Source organism: Euleptes europaea, chromosome 7 (assembly GCF_029931775.1).
Source record: "Euleptes europaea isolate rEulEur1 chromosome 7, rEulEur1.hap1, whole genome shotgun sequence".
Taxonomy (NCBI): domain Eukaryota; kingdom Metazoa; phylum Chordata; class Lepidosauria; order Squamata; family Sphaerodactylidae; genus Euleptes; species Euleptes europaea.
In genome coordinates, this window is record NC_079318.1 from 5,393,217 (window position 1) to 5,412,031 (window position 18,815).

The following is an 18,815-nucleotide window of genomic DNA, read 5'->3' on the forward strand; positions in this document are numbered from 1 at the left end:
CTAGATCACAAAATCCTATGCCACAATTAATTTTTAGTCTTGAAGGTGCCACAGGACTCTCTTGTTATTTTTTTTTACTGCAGCAGACAAACATGGCTTCCATTCCAAACCTGGAAATCATGTGTAAACCTTGTACAAAAATTGTATTTATTTTGAAAAGTGCATTGCCTTGTATTGCCTTGTTTCCACTTCCCCACTAGTGCTCAGGTTCAGTAAGGTATCCCCATGGTAACCGGACACGGGGTAGTGGGAGACACAGGCACAAGGCAAGGCCTTAGAATGGCAATGCAGGGGAGAGAAGGTGGGAACCCTGATCCTCTCAGCAGGTAGTTCCAGGTAGTGACACTAGTTGAACTGAGAGAGGGAGAGAAAAGCCCCTCCAGGTGTTGGAAAAGCCAGGCAGGTGGCAAGTGCCAGGTGGAGACCTTGGACAACCACTGGAGCCCAGTTGCCTCAGAAGGCAGGATGGCATAGCGCTTGCTGGTCAGAGTGGGGTCATTCTGCCATACCCTATAAGCAAGTTAGAATATGAAAAAGCTAATTATTCATGAAGTTATAGTGTTCAGAAAACACCCATTAGCTCAGTTTCCTAGGGTGGGGTTTCCTTCCCTTTGTTCTGCCACATGTGCTCAAGATTGCATACATGACTAAATCTTTCATGCCAGTTGAGATCTTAAGAGCTGAACAAAAAAGCCCTTAACAGTGTTTCATCTCTGTGTCCAGAGATTTATAACCTCTTGTCTGACTAGCCGGGAGGGTGTAGTGGTTAAGAGCAGTGGACTCTAATCTGGAGAACCGGGTTTGATTCCCCACTCCTCCACGTGAGTGACGAACTCTAATCTGGTGAACCAGATTTGTTTCCCCATCCTTCCACATGAAACCTGCTGGCTGACCTTGGGCTAGTCATAGTTCTATTGGAACTCTCTCAGCCCCACCTACCTCACAAGGTGTCTGTTGTGGGGAGATGAAGGGAAGGCAATTTAAGCCACTTTGAGTCTCCTTTAAAAGGTAGAGAAAATCTGGGTATAAAAACCAACTCTTCTTCTTTTTTCTCCCCCCCCCTTATCTGTCATTCCATCTCTTCCTCTTCAAAAGGAAGAGACACAAGGTAGCTGTGAGTTCTCAGATCTATCTCTCCTAGGTGCAATTCTCTGACCAGATAAAAAAGGAAGTGCTTCTTTACTCAACAAATAAATAAATTTTGGCATTCACTGACAGTGGATGTAGTGGTGACCATGAACATAGATGACTTTAAAAGGGGGTTAGACAGATTCATGGATGACAAATCCATTAATGGCTACTACTCACTATGTGAAACAGGATAATGAACTAGATGGATTACTGGTCTGATCTAACAGGGGTTTTCTTATGTTCTTATGCTTGGCTGGGACAGATGAAGTGATGTTGGATGGCTAGATTGGTTGCTGCAGAATTTCTTCCTTTCTCCAGGTTCCCCAGGTTGCAATTCTGGTCTCAAGCTTCTTGGGCCTGTCAATTAAAATATTGATAAATGGGCCTGTCAATCAATGATAAATAATGATTAATGGGCCCCTCCACTTCCTCTAGTTTCACTTACAAATTTCTTACTTTCAATAGTGGCAAAAAAAACAAAATTTTCTATAAAAACTGGACCAAGACAAGATCACATCACATTTGAAATCAAACAGGAGATTCTCAGGGTTTTTTTTAAAAGCGGGGTGGGTGGAGCATGTTGCTGGTCGGCAAACATAGACAGCACAGTCTTTCTTTCCCCCCTCCCCAAATGACCAGGCCCATACAGTTTTATCAACATTATCTTCAGCTTAGGGTTTTTTTTTAATTTGCATGATTATTGTATAACATTATACATTACATACTGTGGGTCAGAATATCAAATTGGTAACCAGAGGCCATTGAGAAGGGAAATTACTTTCAAATTCAGTGAAAGCCTTCAGCTGGTATAGATGTGTAAACATCAAGCTCCTCTGTGTCAAAACCACTTAGTCACTGATGATTTATCGAAACTTAATAGGTCTCAACACTGTTGTTCCCTGAATGTCTACATTTTACAAGCACAAATAATGGGAATATATTAAATCCGTAACTGGGTTGATCTCAAGGAGAGCCTTCCAGGCAAACCCCTTCCATTGTCCAAAGAGACTAATGGTCTGACCTAAAATTTACTCGACTGAGTTTTGAATCACATTCACTGATAAGCTTCATATATGTTTGCATAACCACATCTCGTCTTGAGACTGGATAATGCATATAAGAAGTGCAGAGAGGTGACAAGAAAAGTTGTAAGAGATTATCTGAAGAAATAAATCATATTCTGGTTGCTTTGAAGAGAGAAAACATACTTGTGGATCTGGCCGGCTAGAAAGGTGAAGGATATGTGACCTGGTTGGTTTTCAAGCAATTTATTTTGCACAGTGATAGATCTAAATGCTTTCTGCTGTCATTTCCATCTGTTGCCTGTTTTAGTAGATAGTATAACCACTCCATTCAAGTCTGCGTTAATGAAGTAATGGATACCATTGCTGGCTATTTATTGTACCTGCGATTTCTGAGAATCTGGGGTAGATCACAATGTATTATTACAATTAATTGTTTTTACACATTGATATTCATGAATCAAAAAATGTACAGTCCTGCTGCAACTTTCCTCCACTAAGCCAAGAATATCAGTAAAAACGTGTAGCGTGAGGTCTATCATTGTTTAAATTACTTCAAGGCGATTTCAGGGATATAAGCATAACTGGATGAATAGGTTACTTCTCTTATGCAGCTATCCATTGTACCTGGCCATGCCACACCTCATCACAGCTTATAGATAAGACTGAAATAGAGTGGCTTCCCATGTATCTACCAAGTGACCTTCTTAAACCACAGATTGAGAAGTGATAAAATGTCCAGACATTCATAATATTAACACAGGAAGCTGCCTTGTACTGGATCAAACCCTTGACGATCACATGTTAGAATGTCTACTCAGACTGGCAGTTGCGCTCCAGGGTCTCAGTTGGAGGTCTTTCACGTTGCCTACTACCAGATCCTTTAACGTAAGATGCTGGGGTTAAACCTGAGACCTTCTGCATGCCAAGCAGATGCTCCACCACTGAGCCACAACCCCTCCCTCATATCTATTAAGAAGTCACAAAACTCTGCTTCATATCTGGCAATGGTTCCCATAAACTGAAAGTCAGAGATGTGTGTCTGAGACTTTATCTAATGCTATAAAGTTATACATCTCCTGACCATTTTCTACCCCCTTGTTGGCCTTGCTAGAGCGGAATGGATGATGGAGACAGTTTATGATTGATTAGGAAATGTACAACTTAATTCCTGGGTGGAGCAATCCTGAGGGCCTCCTGCACTGCAGTGGCTGGCCGTGGCAGAACTGTGGCAGTACTAGTTCTCTTAATGAAAAGTTTGGTTAGTCAGTGGCCGGCAGGAAAAAGAGTCAGTAGCTGGGTTTCAGTGGTCACAACCATGTCAGCATCCCCAGCAGCCGTGCCATAGCATCCCATACAGGTGTTGTGGTGAGGTGGCGGAGCCATGACAGTCAGGGCAGGCAGAACCAATCAGAGGCAGGCAGGCATGGGATTAATGGAGCCCCCTCCTTGTGCTTACACTGCTCCTTGGGAAACTCCACCAACCCGCAGCACCATTCACATTGCCTATCAGCGTGGCCAACCCCATGCAGCACTCAGAATGAAGGGTCACAGTCCCCAGATGCAGGAAGGACTGTTTTATGCGTTCCTTCACCACTAATGAGCACTCAGCTTAGCACCTGCACAGCCTGGCCACAGGTGCCTGACCGATGTGGGGGGGGGGAGAAGCCACAAGTTGTGCCACTGGCCACTGCAGCCGTATGTGACTGTGCAAAGCATATGTACCCCTCAGCCAGGCAACACATAGGAACACAGAGGATGGCCATTTGGCAGCTGGCACCCCTGAAGGCTGAGAGAGGAGCCTCCTAAGGCTCCCTCCAGACTTTTTTCCCCCTCTGCCTTTAATTTTCATGAGGTTTTTTTCTAGTATCTCCTTATATAAAATTTCCTGATTTAAAGTGCCTGGCCTGTTTGGTTTATGGAATGTAAATCACACCCGTTTCCATAGTCCCTTGTATGAAAAAAGAGTGATGTAGTTATCAGAAGTGTACTTATTATTTCATTCTACAGGCCCAGTATCTCTATAGCTGGGTGGAGTTGTTAGCCATTTAAAGTGAGACCTAAGTATTTCCATAATCCTTGAGATATTCTTTAAAAAAATATTTCATGTTCACATCTTATAATCCTCTGTGTTTGTTCTTGTGGCAAGGCTTTACTTGTGATCAACACGGCAGCACCTTAACTTTTGAAGGCCAGTTGGTCAGGCACTCAAAGACAGAAACTATAAACTTGAATTTAAGCGTGTCATTCTGGAGAGAATCTGTTGAAAATCCATGCCTTGTCTTTGCAGAAGAAAAGATTTGGCTTGCTAGAATGGATTTATTGGACTTTTTCATAGATAACACATGGGGATCTTACACATGTCTGGTTTATGTAGACTAATTTCCACAGAATTCACTCAAGTTCTAGGAAATGTAGGCAGCCTCCTGCATTTTGGATACACACTTATCCTGTTGGGGGGAAAGTCAAATGAGAAAATCTAAGACCACTGATGGTTTGTATTATTGGCATCTTTTACCAGGCAGCAAGTTACCAATAGGCTATAATGTTTTAACAAAGTGTTTTGACAAAACCCCACACCAAAGACTGCTAAGCAAACTTCATAGTCATGGGATAAGCTTTTCTCCCTCTTTCATAATACTAGAATGCTGGGTCATCTGCTGAAGCGGGAGGGTGAGAGATTCAAAACAGATAAAAGGAAGTATTTCTTCACACACTGCATAGTTTAATTGTGGAACTCCCTGCCCCAGGATGTGGTGATTGTTGCCAACTTGGAAGGCTTTAAGAGGGGAGTGGGCATGTTCATGGAGGATAGGGCTATTCATGGCTACTAGTAAAAATGGCTACTAGTCACGATGCACACCTATTCTCTCCAGGATCAGAGGACATGCCTATTCTATTAGGTGCTGTGGAATACAGGCAAGGTAATGCTGCTGCAGCCATCTTGTCTGTGGGCTTCCTAGAGACACCTGGATGGCCACTGTGTGAATAGACTGCTGGACTTGATGGGTCTTGGTCTGATCCAGCAGGGCCTTTCTTATGTTCTTATGTTTAATATCCTACATCCTCTTCAGGAAGTAAATGGATAGTTTTCAGGAAGTTTTTACCCTAACTTCAGTTGTAACTTTTAAAGTCAATTAGTCAGTTTGAAACCCTGAAGCACCATATCAGATTCCTTGGCTCTTACCATTGTTCAGTTTTAATCTAATTTAATTTAATTTCAGCTTTAATCTGGCTGTCACAATACACTTCGTTTTATGATCCCAGATGAGGTGTGTATTAAAAATAATTTTGAGGGGCAGTTCTTGAGTAGCTGCATTTGTCTGTGACATGGAAGTCCCAGAGACTAGTGACTGGAGGCCAACCACCATACTTTTTCATTCAAGGTTCACTTAGGTGAGAATAGTGATGGGGCTTTATTGACTAGAGTGGCCAAGTCTCCAATGGCTACCAGTAGGGGGTGGGAGTAGGGTTACCAGATCTAGGTTGGGAAACTCCTGGATATTTGGGGATGGAGCCTGGGGAGGACAGGGACCTCAGTGAAATCCAGTGGCATAGAGGCCACCCTCCAAAGCATCCACTTTCCCAGGGAAACTGATCTCTGTAGTCTGGAGATGAGCTGTAATTCCAGGGGATCCCCAGGTCCCACCTGGAGGCTGGCATCCCTATTATTGATGGATTGGTTGCCCCTGTTAAGGCACCAAGACTCCTAAATCAGGGACTTGCCTGCTGAGACTCAGGTGTCTTAATCTCTGTATTAACATGGTAATTCACTAAAGGCATGAGCTGCTGCTAGTAACTGCACTACACTATTCATGTGGCGGCGGGGTGGTGGTGAATTGCAGATTCCAGTCCAGCAGGGATGAGATGAGACCATCTGGTCCTGTGAGGCTGCTAACTCTGGCCTGATTCCTCATTCAGACTCAGAGTGAGCTGCTTGTGAACTATCCATCTGCTTTGCTGCCTGCATGCTGCTAGACCACAAGCCCTGTCACTATTGGGCTCCCTTGACAACTCATATTCCAAAACGAGCAATGTCACTGTGCTCCTCCTCTATCCAGGTTACTTCTTCCCCTTAACTTCACCTGCATCAAGCTCCAAATTTCTTTTTCAGTTCCACTCTGGAGAATTTTCTAGAGCAAACATCCTTATGATGGTATCTTCTGTTTATTGCCACATGTTCCTCCCTCATGGTTTCCTTCTTGCACAGCATCCCACATGGTGCAATTCCCCACAGTATACAAAGATAACCTCTGACATTTTTGTGTCTATTTTAGAAAATGGCTTAATATAACAAAATGTCTAATCATAGAAGCAAGAATATGTGGTTCATTTACAGTAAAGACAGTCACCACAGGCATAATTCGTGGCCCTCTGTTTTGTTACTGTTGCAGCTGTTCGGATTTCATTTACACACTATAGTGTTCAATATATACACACACACACACATATATGATTTTTTTCTAATGCAGGTTATTCAAGCAGTCTTTTTTGGGATCTGCGTATTGACTGACCTGTCCAGCCTTCTGACCAAAGGAAATGACAGCCAAGAACAAGAAAGACAACTAAAAAAACTCATTTCCCTCCGTGACTGGATGATGGCCGTCTTAGCTTTTCCTATTGGAGTTGTAAGTAACATAAAAAGTAATTAATGTCCTTTCAGTTTTGCTTTAATAACTATGGCATTGTTCTCAGTCTCTAAAAATATTTATTGGACTGAACAAAATGGGCCAAATGGTAATTTTAAAAAGGAACACTACTATTCATTTCACATGTGTCAGTTACTTATTACATTTGTAAGTAATTTACATCTGTTGGGACCTCACAAGAAAAAGTTGCATCGAAGGAGTTTCTGTTACGCTTCTCCTTCTGAGGCAGGACAACCTCAGCCCAATGGAAATTTCCAAACAGCAAACTGGCTCTTTAATTGAAAATTAATCCTCAGGCTGAGTGTGGCTGAAGGAGATGCTCCTTTGGCCTTGCTAAGGCAGGAGATACACCCCCCAAAATCCCCAGTTTATGTTCAGTCCCATGAATATTTTAAAAGCAGAGATTCCGTTCCCAGCCTACTGAGCTCCCACTGGAGTCTGGTAAATACATCTGCACTTCTGTGGCAGGACAGGTTCAGGAGAATCTCTCGGCTGCACTCAGTTCAGAATTGCCAAGCAGGGAGGCAGGGTATTCCCCCACCACCACCATTGTACGCAGCTATTGGAGTGGTGGACTCTGATCTGGAGAACCAGGTTTGATTCCCCACTCCTCCACATGAGCGGCGGAGGCTAATCTGGTGAACCAGGTTGGTTTCCCCACTCCTCCACACGAAGCCAGCTGGGTGACCTTGGGCAAGTCACAGCTCTGTTAGAGCTCTCTCAGCCCCACCTACCTCACAGGGTGTCTGTTGTAAGAAGGGGAAGGGAAGGTGACTGTAAGCTGGCTTGAGTCTCCCTTAAGTGGTAGAGAAAGTTGGCATATAAAAACCAACTCTTCCTCCTCCTCCTCTTCCTCCTCCTCTTCCTCCTCCTCTTCTCCAACCTGGATGGCCCAGGCTAGCCTCATCAGAACTCAGAAGCTTAGCAGGGTCGGTCCTGGCTAGTACTTGGATGGGAGACCACCAAGGAATACCAGGGTTGTCATGCAGAGGAAGGCAATGGCAAACCATCTCTGTTAGTCTCTTGCCTTGAAAACCCTACTGGGTTGCCATAAGTCAGCTGCGACTTGACAGCCCTTTACACACACAAGTGGCCATCAGGCTTTTCCCCTGGTTTGGGAGGATTGCAGGGGATCTTGATTTGGTGCTTGTGCTATTCCTTCTTCCTGCCAGCATTCCATGGCAGCAGGAGGGAATCACACCTGCTCTCTCCTCCTTGTTCTCCCATACCTCTATGTTCAGTCTCTGATTCTCCTTTTCTTTGCCTATCCCTGTACTTAGGGAGGTTGCCGCCACTGCTTATATGAGGCAGGCAGTAAAGTTGGCTATACCAATGACAAATGGATGGAAAGAGAATCTCTCTGCTACCTTGTGTCTCTTGGCACCTTGTATGCTGTTTCCAAAGCATCTAAGAGAACCAATGTGGGATAGTATTTGAAGTCCTGAGCAAGGACCAGAGACTCCTGGGTTCAGCATAACCTACCTCACAGGGTTATTTTGAGGATAAAATGGAGAAGAGAACCATGTACAATGCTCTGAGCTCCTTGAGGAAAGGCAGGATAAAAACACACTAAGTGGATGAATTAGAAATCAGAGGCAATACTGAAGTGAACACCCTAAGAACAATGCTCCCAGGGTACACCAAGGTGCCTTGGACACATCAGAAAAAAGCATCTGAGGTGCCAGTAGAGGCACCGTCTGTGTTTCTATATCTGTGTCACTGATTGCAGTGCACACATGCTGATTCACAAGACAAGTTCTTTTCTCTGAGCTTTAACATTCATTCCAGTGGCTTTAATCAGTGTGTCTTGTGTATATAGAATAAGTGAGAAACAGAATTATTCCTGCTTTTTTTAACAGAAGCCAAACCAGAGATATGGGTACCGCTAAAATGCCCACAAAATACCATGCCTTGCTGCTTGTCTTCTAGGGGATGCAAACATAACACCCGCCTCTGTACCCCCTCCTAGTTCTGCATTTCCTTCTTGGAATTCTAAGTGCTCATCGCTGCCTGCCCCTCTCTGTTGTACTGCTGCTTGCCTTGCCCTATTGGGGTGTCAAAAGTAAGTTGCTGGCCATTGTGTAATGCTGCCTGCAAGACACCCCCCTCTGTATGACTGTGCAAAGTGCAAAATGTGCCCTGCTGTATAACTCTGTTTGCTTTCTAGGGATGCCAAAGGCACTTTGCCCCACCTCTGTAATTCCGATTGCCTCATGTGGGTGCCAGAGGAGCAGCTTGCTCTGCTACCTGAGAATCCCCTTGGGGTACAGATGTTTACGTCCACAAGCTTAAGCAGTTTCAGTACCAAGACTGAAGCCATACGAATATGGGTCAATATAATAAGTTTCATTCTTAAAAATCTCTAGAGCATATCATACTGAGAGCCTTTGCCTTTGCTGGTAATTTAGTAGGGTTGCCAACCTCAGGGTAGCCTAGAGATCTCCTGGAATTATAGCTGATCTCCAGATTACATAGATCAGTTCCTCCTGGAGGAAATGACTGCTTTGGAGGGTGGACTCTCTTGATTTACACTGTTCCGAGGTCCCTCTCCTCCCCAAACCCCACCCTCCCCAGGCTTCACCACCAAATCTCCAGGAATTTCCCAATGCAGAGGTGGAAACCCTAAGGGTCTAAAGATATTTTTTCCCAACAACAGTTTCATAATTGCCTCCTTAAAAACTAACAGAAACTACCATCTATAATGAAAAGAAACATTAATCAACACCTGGACTAAACTGGACAGCCTCACCTGGTTTGCAAGAAACAGCCAAAGGTCAGACTCTCATGTGAGTGGTTGTACTTTTTCTGAGACCATCCTCTAGTTTGTTACGCTAAAACTAATTCAAGCAAATGCAACAAACAGAGGCTGTGGACATCTTCTCCATAGGAGCTGCAGAATGGTATCAAAGTCAGAGAAGAAGTAGGCCATTGGGTATACAATTCCATCACAGTTACAGCCCAGTCACAACAGGCCTTTTATCCCTGGAGAGCTGCACTGCGCAGCACATCACAGACACAGTGGTGATGGAAAAGCAGGACTTCTTCATTACCATATCAAACACAATAAAGGTTTTTAAATTAAATATAATCTATATTGGACTGTAGCTGTTCCAAGTTTTCCAACATATCTGTAGGAAGCAATTTTTCAACAAACAAGATTTCTTGTGATCCTTAATAATGGAGGTGAGGGGAAGCCTCACAACTTACAAAAAATAAATAAAAGGAAGAAGAAGAGTTGGTTTTTATATTCCGACTTTCTCTACCACTTAAGAAAGAATCAAACCAGCTTACAATCACCTTCCCTTCTCCTCCCCACAAAAGACAACCTGTGAGGTAGGTGGGGCTGAGAAAGTCTGACTAGCCCAAGGTCACCCTGCTGGCTTCGTGTGTAGGAGTGGGGAAACCAATCCAGTTCACCAGATTAGCCTTCGCCACTCATGTGGAGGAGTGGGGAATCAAACCCGGTTCTCCAGATTAGAGTCCACCACTCCAAACCACTGCTCTTAACCACTATACCACGAAGGAAGGAAGGAAGGAAGGAAGGAAGGAAGGAAGGAAGGAAGGAAGGAAGGAAGGAAGGAAGGAAGGAGGGAAGGAGGGAGGACAGGAATAGAGCAAGTTAGCTGAGCATATATAAGAATGACAAAAAGTTATCTAGTTCCAACAAGGCAAACTGAAGCTCCTAGTCAAATACTCCATCTGTAGAAACCTACTAAAATATTTTGGCATACATTCTACTTGGCACTTCTGATTTTTGTTAAGGAAATACATTTCATTCACCTCAGGGCTTGTAGACAACTTGTTATCCATTGGTGTATCTGCACACAAAGTAAACAATTCCCTTACTTTTTCCTCAGTCTAAACAACATCCTCCCTGTAGCAATAAGTATTAATATTTTAATTTAGATTAGCTAGAGTGCTCACAGTGGGTCATTCCAGAGGGATTTCTTTGCTGCCTACAATGGATTCAAGAGGGAATCCCAAAATAGAAAAATAAACAGATGTGAATAAAGTGTTTATTATATTTCTGATTGAAATTAAAGTTACTACTTTAATTACTATGCCGCAAAAGAGAAGCCAGTTGCCCTAAACATACAAATTAATGTTATCCAAGCCCATTAATTTTTTCATGTCATTTTTATTGTTTTTTCTATTATAAATTTACAAAAATTAGAATTCATCAACCTAATGCAAAATCCATAATTCATTCCACTATACCCATACAAAATTTCCTGTTATATAAACCAACTCTTCTTCCAGTCCTTCCCTTCTTGAAATTAATGTGATAGCCATGGTTGCATGAACACATGAGACTTAAAGGGCTAAGAATATTTAAGAATATAAACACACCATCTGCCCCATTTTTTTTCAGATCCAACACTACACTAAGTTCATTTTTTACAAATTCCATAGGAAAACTCCCCCCCCCAAATCACTGAAAATATTCCAACTCTGAGCCAAAACGTTTCTGTGTGTGATTCCTGTGATTACAGTCCTGTTTTCCCTCAAGTCATTTAATCAAAGAAAAAACAAAAACATTCATATGAGTTCTCAGAATTATTCTTAATTTTCTGCTCTGGCTTAAGTGTACAGATTTTTCTTTTCTTTTAAAAAAATGTTCTTAGCCCAAACAGCTGAAAGAAAAAATGACTACTTCCTTAAGTCATTTGTACATGCAACTGTGGCTATCATATTACTTTCAAGACAAAACAGAAACGCCCAATAGTCAACATACCTTAGTGAAATATAAATAGACAAGAGACTGGTGAAGTGTCTTGGGACGGAATCAACTTTCCCCATTCTTTCTCTGCCTCTTACTTTTCCTCTTTACGTCACCCTGGCAGTGCCTAAAGCTTCTTCTCTTTCCTTCTCTTCCTTCCTTCCTTCCTTCCTTCCTTCCTTCCTTCCTTCCTTCCTTCCTTCCACCCACACACCCACCTACCCACTTTTTTCTGTTTTTCCTTTTGGCAGCCTCTGTCCACCATTCATTCACCCACCTTTTTCTTTCTCCTTCCCTGGCTTCAGGTTACCCTTTTTCTGTTTTCACCTTTTTTGCTCCTTCCCCTCCAACATTATCTTCCCTCCCTCCTATCTTTTACCATTTTTAATCTTTCTTGGAAGCCTTAGCAAATGTTATTTGGGGATTGCCCAGCAACCTGCAAATGTGTGGATTTTTTTAATAACATTTTTAATTGTTTTTTATATTACAGTAGTTTTTATCATTCATTAAGATAATTATATGAATTAAACAATATTTCTCTATTCTATATAACTAATTAATTCATATATTTATGTTAACTTCCCCTCTCTCCTCCTCTATCTTTTTGATAACTTTATTGTCACCTTTGCATTTAATTTCTAATTCAATACAATACTTCATATATAAATCGGATTACAATTCTTAAAATCTAAATCATTAATCTTAATAATATTTCTACCTTAATCAATTGAATTAGAACAAAACATAACCTTCAATACTTCCCAATTTAAATTCATTTTGACAATATATTGTCCATGCCTCCCATTCTCCCACAAATTCTGAATTCTCCTTTTGTTTTACTAATGCCATAAGTTTAGCCATTTCTGCTAGTTCCAACATTTTATTTATCCAGTCCATCTTATCTGGTATCTCTGAAAGTTTCCATTTTGCTGCATAAACCAATCTTGCAGCTGTAGTGGCATATATCAAAAAAGATCTCTGAGTTAATATTGTTTCCGGTATAATGCTTAATAACATCATTTCCGGCGTTTTAGGGATATTCTGTTGCATAATCAGTCTCAATTCATTGTAGATCATGTCCCTAAAGTTCTTGGCTTTTCACAAAGCCACCATATATGATGAAAGGAACCAACTTCTTCTTGACATTTCCAACAGTTTGGTGACATTGTTGTATTCATTTTGGCTAACTTTTTTGGTGTCAAATACCATCTATAAATCATTTAATACATATTCTCTCTTAAAGATTGTGATAGTATACATTTCATATCCCATGACCAAAGTCTTTCCCATCTATTCAAAGGGTATTATGACCCAGTGTCTGTGCCCAAGTTATCATCGTTGGTTTAATTTGATCTTGTTCTGTATATAATATTAACAACATCTTGTACATCGTTGAAATTAAATGATCGTTATTATCTAATAACATTTGTTGTAACATTGTTTTATCTTTAACAAAACCTATTTTCATATCCTGTATATATACAGATTTTATCTGATGATATTGGAACCAAGTCAGATGTTCTTTGAGCTCTTCTTGATCTTTTAGGGCACATTTATTACCTTCCCATACCAAAAGGTCTTGATAAGTTACAAATTGAGATGGTCTCAGTGGTCGTAATGTTAACATTTCTTGTGTGGAGATCCATAGAGGTTTTTTGGTTTCTAATAGATGCTTATATCTTAGCCAAGTTTTTATTAAAGAAGATTTTACAATATGATGTTGAAAGGCCCTATGATTTCTTAATTTATCATACCATAAATAACCATGCCACCCAAATCTATTATCAAAACCTTCTAAATCCAGTAAGCATGTATTCTTTAATTGTAGCCAATCCTTTAGCCATACCAAAGCCGATGCTTTAAAGTTTGGAAGAGCAAATCCTCCTCTCTCTTTAGAGTCAACCAAATACTTATAGGCAATTCTAGATTTTTTCCCTTGCCAAATATTTTTTCCCTTGCCAAATAAAGTTCAATAAGTCCTTCCTCCAAACATCAAAGTATGTTGTTTGGGTTACAATTGGTAAATTATGAAACAAAAACAACAGTCTTGGCAGAATATTCATTTGCACTACTGAAATGCGGCCCATTTATTGGCTTTATTGGACCATGATATCATATCTTTTTTAATTGATTCCCATAGTTTAACATAATTGTTACCGTATATACCCGTGTATAAGCCGACCCGCGTATAAGCCGAGGTGCCTAATTTCTCCCCCAAAATGGGGGAAAATTAGGCACCCGCGTATAAGCCGAGGGTCGGCTTATAACCCCCCCCCCCGCAGACTTACCTTCTGGGCTCCTGGCGGCGGGAAGCGGCGGATCCGGAGGGGGCGGTCTTCCTGCAGCTGCAGGAGGCCCCCCCCCAGGCCGCTCCTGGCGGCGGGAAGTGGTGCAGCCCGGCGGGGGCGGCGGAGCAGCCTCCCTGCGGTGGCAGGGGGGCTCTGGAGGCTGCTCCTGGCCGGGAGAAGGCGGTGGGGGCAGCGGAGCGCCCTCCCTGCGGCGGCAGGGGGGCTCTGGAGGCCGCTCCCGGCCTGGAAAAGATGGCGGGGGCGGCTGAGCGCCCTCCCTGCGGCCGCAGGGGGGCTCTAGAGGCCGCTCCCGGATGGGAGAAGGCGGCGGAGCGCCCTCCCTGCGGCGGCAGGGGGGCTCTGGAGGCCGCTCCCGGCCTGGAAAAGATGGCGGGGGCGACTGAGCGCCCTCCCTGCGGCCGCAGGGGGGCTCTGGAGACCGCTCCCGGCCGGGAGAAGGCGGTGGGGGTGGTGGAGCGCCCTCCCTGCGGCGGCAGGGGGGCTCTGGAGGCCGCTCCCGGCCTGGAAAAGATGGCGGTAAGTTCCCCCCTCCCTCCTCCCTCCCCCCTCTACCGTATTGACCTGCGTATAAGCTGAGGTCGGCTTTTTCAGCCCTTTTTTTGGGCTGAAAAACTCGGCTTATACGCGAGTATGTACGGTAACTACCAAGTCTTTACTTTTATTTGTAATCCAAATACCTAAGTACTTTATTTTGTTCGTTTTCTCCCATCTTGTAATACTTATAAAGTCTTTTTGTTCTTCTTTAGAAAGATTCTTAAACAATATCTGAGTTTTGTCTTGATTAATCCTAAATCCTGAGACTTCTCCATATTGTTTCAATTCATCCAGCAGGGTATCTATAGATTGATTTGGGTCTTCCAGAATGAGTAATAAGTCATCTGCAAAAGCTCTCATTTTATATTCTTGTTTATTTACTTTAAGACCGCGGATTTTATCTGTGTCACGTATCTTACAACATAAAGTCTCCAAAGTTAAAATAAAAAGTAAAGGAGAAAGCGGACATCCTTGTCGGGTTCCTTTTTGTATTTCACAATTATCGGATATGGATTCATTAACTAATATTTTAGCCTTTTGAATATTGTAGATAGCATCAATCCCAGTTCGAAATCTAACCCCAAAATTCATTTTTTCCAAAACTTTTTTCATAAATACCCAATAAACCATATCAAAAGCTTTCTCAGCATCCAAAAAAATAAAAGCAGCTTTGTGTTGATTATTTTATTCATAATATTCCATTGCATCTAATAAAATCCTCCAATTATCTTTTATCTGCCTTCCAGGAATAAAACCCGCTTGATCCTCATGTATCAAAGTTGTAATACATTGCTTTAAACGATTTGATAGTATAGAAGCATATATTTTGTACTCCACGTTTAATAAAGAGATTGGTCTATAATTGGTTACTTTTTCTGGGTCTTTTCCGGCCTTGTGAATTAATGATATAAAAGCATGTGACCATGTCTCAGGAGCGAGTCCCATATCTAACATTGTATTACATACTTGCAAAAAAGGGTTTTTCACATCATCTTTAAACATCTTAAAGAACAAAGCTGTAATTCCATCTGGGCCAGGTGTTTTATCTATCTTTTGTTTGGATATTGCTTCTTCAATTTCTGTTGTGGTAATTGGCGCATCCATAGTTTTAAATTGTTCGGAGGATAGCTTATTAATATTTACTGCACTCAAAAACCTATCCATTTTTTTCCAGAGATAAGATCTTTTTGGTATAGCCTAGTATAAAATGACACAAATGCTTTCTGTATCTCTGTTGTAGTGTAAACCGGTCCTTTTTCAGTCTGTATTTTGCTGATTATCTTCTTTTGCATTTTTCTCTTAGTTGGCTAGCCAATAGTTTGCCTGGATGATTTGCATGTTCAAAATATCTCTGCTTTGCATATTTCATATTTTTATTCATCTCTTCCATTACCACCAAGTTGAGTTGATGTTTAACAGTCTTTATCTGTAACAGAATGGATTTCCTTTGATCTTCTCTAGATTCCAAAATGTTGTTGTTCTAAATTTTGTAATTCCCAAAGTATATCATTTGTTTGTTGTAGTTGTTTTTTCCTCCATGCAGTATTTTTCTGTATCATAAATCCTCTCAACACAGCTTTAAAAGCATCCCAAATTATGTTTAAGCTGGTTTCTCCATTCATATTGATTTTTTGAAAAAGTCTTTAATAAGGGTATGTATTTCTTTTCTCGTTTTGTCTTCTCGTAAAAGTCTATCATTTAACCTCCATCTAAATGCTTGTCTATTACTCCATTCAAAGGAGACCGGATTATGATCTGAAAAAGTTCTAGGTATTACCTGTACCTTATGTAATTGCATGAAAATAGAGTTACTTGCCCATATCATATCAATTCTAGAGTGAGAATCATGTCTTGCGGAATAAAAAGTATATTCTTTCAATGTTGTATTCTTTGTTCTCCAAATGTCTTGTATTTTAAATTCATCGATAAATTGAAAAAAGTCTTAGGAAGGCAGCCTTCTTTGTCATCTTTGGCCTTTGATTTTTTATCAATCACACAATCTATGACTCCATTAAAGTCACCCATTAACAATATTTCTTCTTCAGCATGTTGCAATAGGATTTCATGTAGATGTTTGTAGAATTGTGCTTTACCTTCATTTGGTGCGTAGATCCCTACCACCAATGTTTTTTGGCCCAATATTTTAGCTTTTATTATAAGTATTCTGCCTTCTTCATCTTTATATACACGTTCTGGTGCAAATGAGGCCTGTGCATAAATAACTACTCCTTTAGTTTTTGTATTTGATGAGGAGATAAAAGTTTGTCCCAATGAATTTCTTTCAAGATATTGTTTATCTTTCCTGGAAATATGAGTTTCTTGCAAACATATTAAAGTATATTTTTGTTTTTGTAGGAATTTAAAAATCCGTCCTCTTTTCACCTTTTCATTCAAACCATTTACATTCCACGAAATAACTTTAGCCATTTTGTCAGAGTATTAATATGTAAATTTTATTCTCCACCCATTGCTCCTTTCTTTGAGTCATCATCTTCTTCTTGGCTTGAGTCTTGTTTCAGATCAGGTGTAAGGCCTGTAAGTTCCCTTCTGTTTCTCAGGAATTTCCCAACATCTTCCATTATGGTAATGGTATATTTCACTTCTTTATAGGTGAATGTTAATCCTTGTGGTAACAACCATCTATATCTTATCCCACTTTTCCTCAGAGATGCTGTAAAGTCTTTAAAAATATTTCTTTTTATAATCAAATGTCTTGGTATATCCTTAAGGAGTATCAATGCATTTCCTTCCAAGACAATTGGGTCTTTATAATGCTGTTGCATTATTATGTCTTTCATCCTGACATCATAGAAAACTATCATAACATCTCTTGCCTTTGCCCTCTTCAGTTTAGGGGGCAAGGGCATCCTGTAAATTCTATTGATTGCATTGTCCATTTCTCGTTGATCTATGTGGAATAAATCAGCCAGTGTTTTCACCAGAGATTCTCTAGTTGTACCACATTCTTCAGGTAGATTCCTCAAGCATAGGTTGGCTTCTCTGACTCTCATATCCATCATAGCAAGTTGATCTTTCGAGGTTTCCTCTTGTGCTTGCAACTTTTCCAGTTGTTTTTCATGGCCTTCCACTTTCTTTTTAACTTCTTTATGTTCCTCAGTCATTTTCTTAAGTGAAGCGTCCATTGCTTTCATGTCAGTCTTCATCTCCATCACTTCTTTTGTTACTGTATCCATTTTTCCAGATAACATCTCAGTTTGCAGGCTCATTTGTTTTTCTAACTGCTTAGACATTTGTTCCATATGTTTAGTGAAACTATCAGTCTGTTTGGCTAAAAGGTCTTGGTTTTTTTCCCTTTTTCTCCATTGTTATATCTGTGGAAGGTTTTGGTATTGCAGGACTGTGCAGCGATCCGGAACGTTGTTGTGGAACAATCTCGATCCAACAAACTAGCAGTCTCGATCCAACAAGTTAAATGTTATAAATATTTGGGCATTACATTTAATTTTAACCTTCAGTGGGCAACTCATAGGAGAAGGTCTATTAATCTGGGGAAATTGTCTTCCAATCAATTAAAAGCCTTCTTTTTTTCCAAAGGAAATCTATTTTTTTCTGCCGCTGTTAAAGTTTTTAACTCTAAAATTTTACTTCAGGTTCTTTATGGGGTTCCTATATGGTTTAACGCTTTTAATCATGAAGTGGAGGCGATTCAAGCATCCTTTTTTAGACAAATTATGGGCTTCCCAAACTGTGTTTCTTATTATGCACTGTGTTCTGAATTAGGATTAAATTTAATTGAAACTAAGGCATGGATGTTAACTCTTCGTTACTGGCTTAAACTGTATTTTAATACTGATGATGGTTCGCTTCTGTCTTTTTTATTAAAAGGAAATTTATAATACCTCTTGGGATCATAAAATTCGATCTAAAATAAGATCCATTGGCATTTCCCTGGAGGAGTTAACTTTCTCCTCGGAAGTTTATATTTTTAAGACGATTAAACAGAGGCTTTTAGATATTGAACTTCAAAAAATACAGCCATCTCAACCCCCTGTCTGTTCATCAGCTATATTAAATCTTAAGAATATTGCGGGATGTATCCCCTATTATCTATACAATCTTGATAGTCCTAGCCATCGCAGAGTCTTTTCTCTTGCACGAGTCAATGCCTTCCCATCGAAGTTGTTATATGGAAGGTTTCAAAATATTCCTAAACATGAACGGAAATGTGAATGTGGCTCCAACTCTTTGGACTCAATCGAGCACATATTGCTAGATTGCTCATCATATGCATCCGCTAGGAAGAAATGGTTAAATACTTGGATACATTCTAAATATTATCTTCCTAATGAAATAAAATGTCAAATTTTATTGGATGATACAACAGTAGAGATCACTGTGGCGGTGGCCAATTTTTTAGTCGATGTGTTAACAATAAAAAATTTGGGAAACTGTGTTATGATTTTATGTTTGTTTTAGCTTTTTTAGCTGA

At 40.8% G+C, this 18,815-nt stretch overlaps 1 protein-coding gene across 2 annotated transcripts in view; it reads left to right on the forward strand.

Moving 5' to 3' along the window:
* The window catches only part of AIG1 (androgen induced 1), a 154,612-nt gene that overhangs the window by 39,332 nt on the left and 96,465 nt on the right, over window positions 1-18,815 (forward strand). Inside the window, exon 2 of one of the 2 annotated variants that reach the window (XM_056852952.1) lies at window positions 6,626-6,781. The exons of the other annotated variant lie outside the window; for it this stretch is intronic. Coding sequence (XP_056708930.1) covers window positions 6,626-6,781 — 156 coding nt within the window. The remainder of the gene's footprint in view (window positions 1-6,625; window positions 6,782-18,815) is intronic. 2 annotated transcript variants of the gene reach the window in all.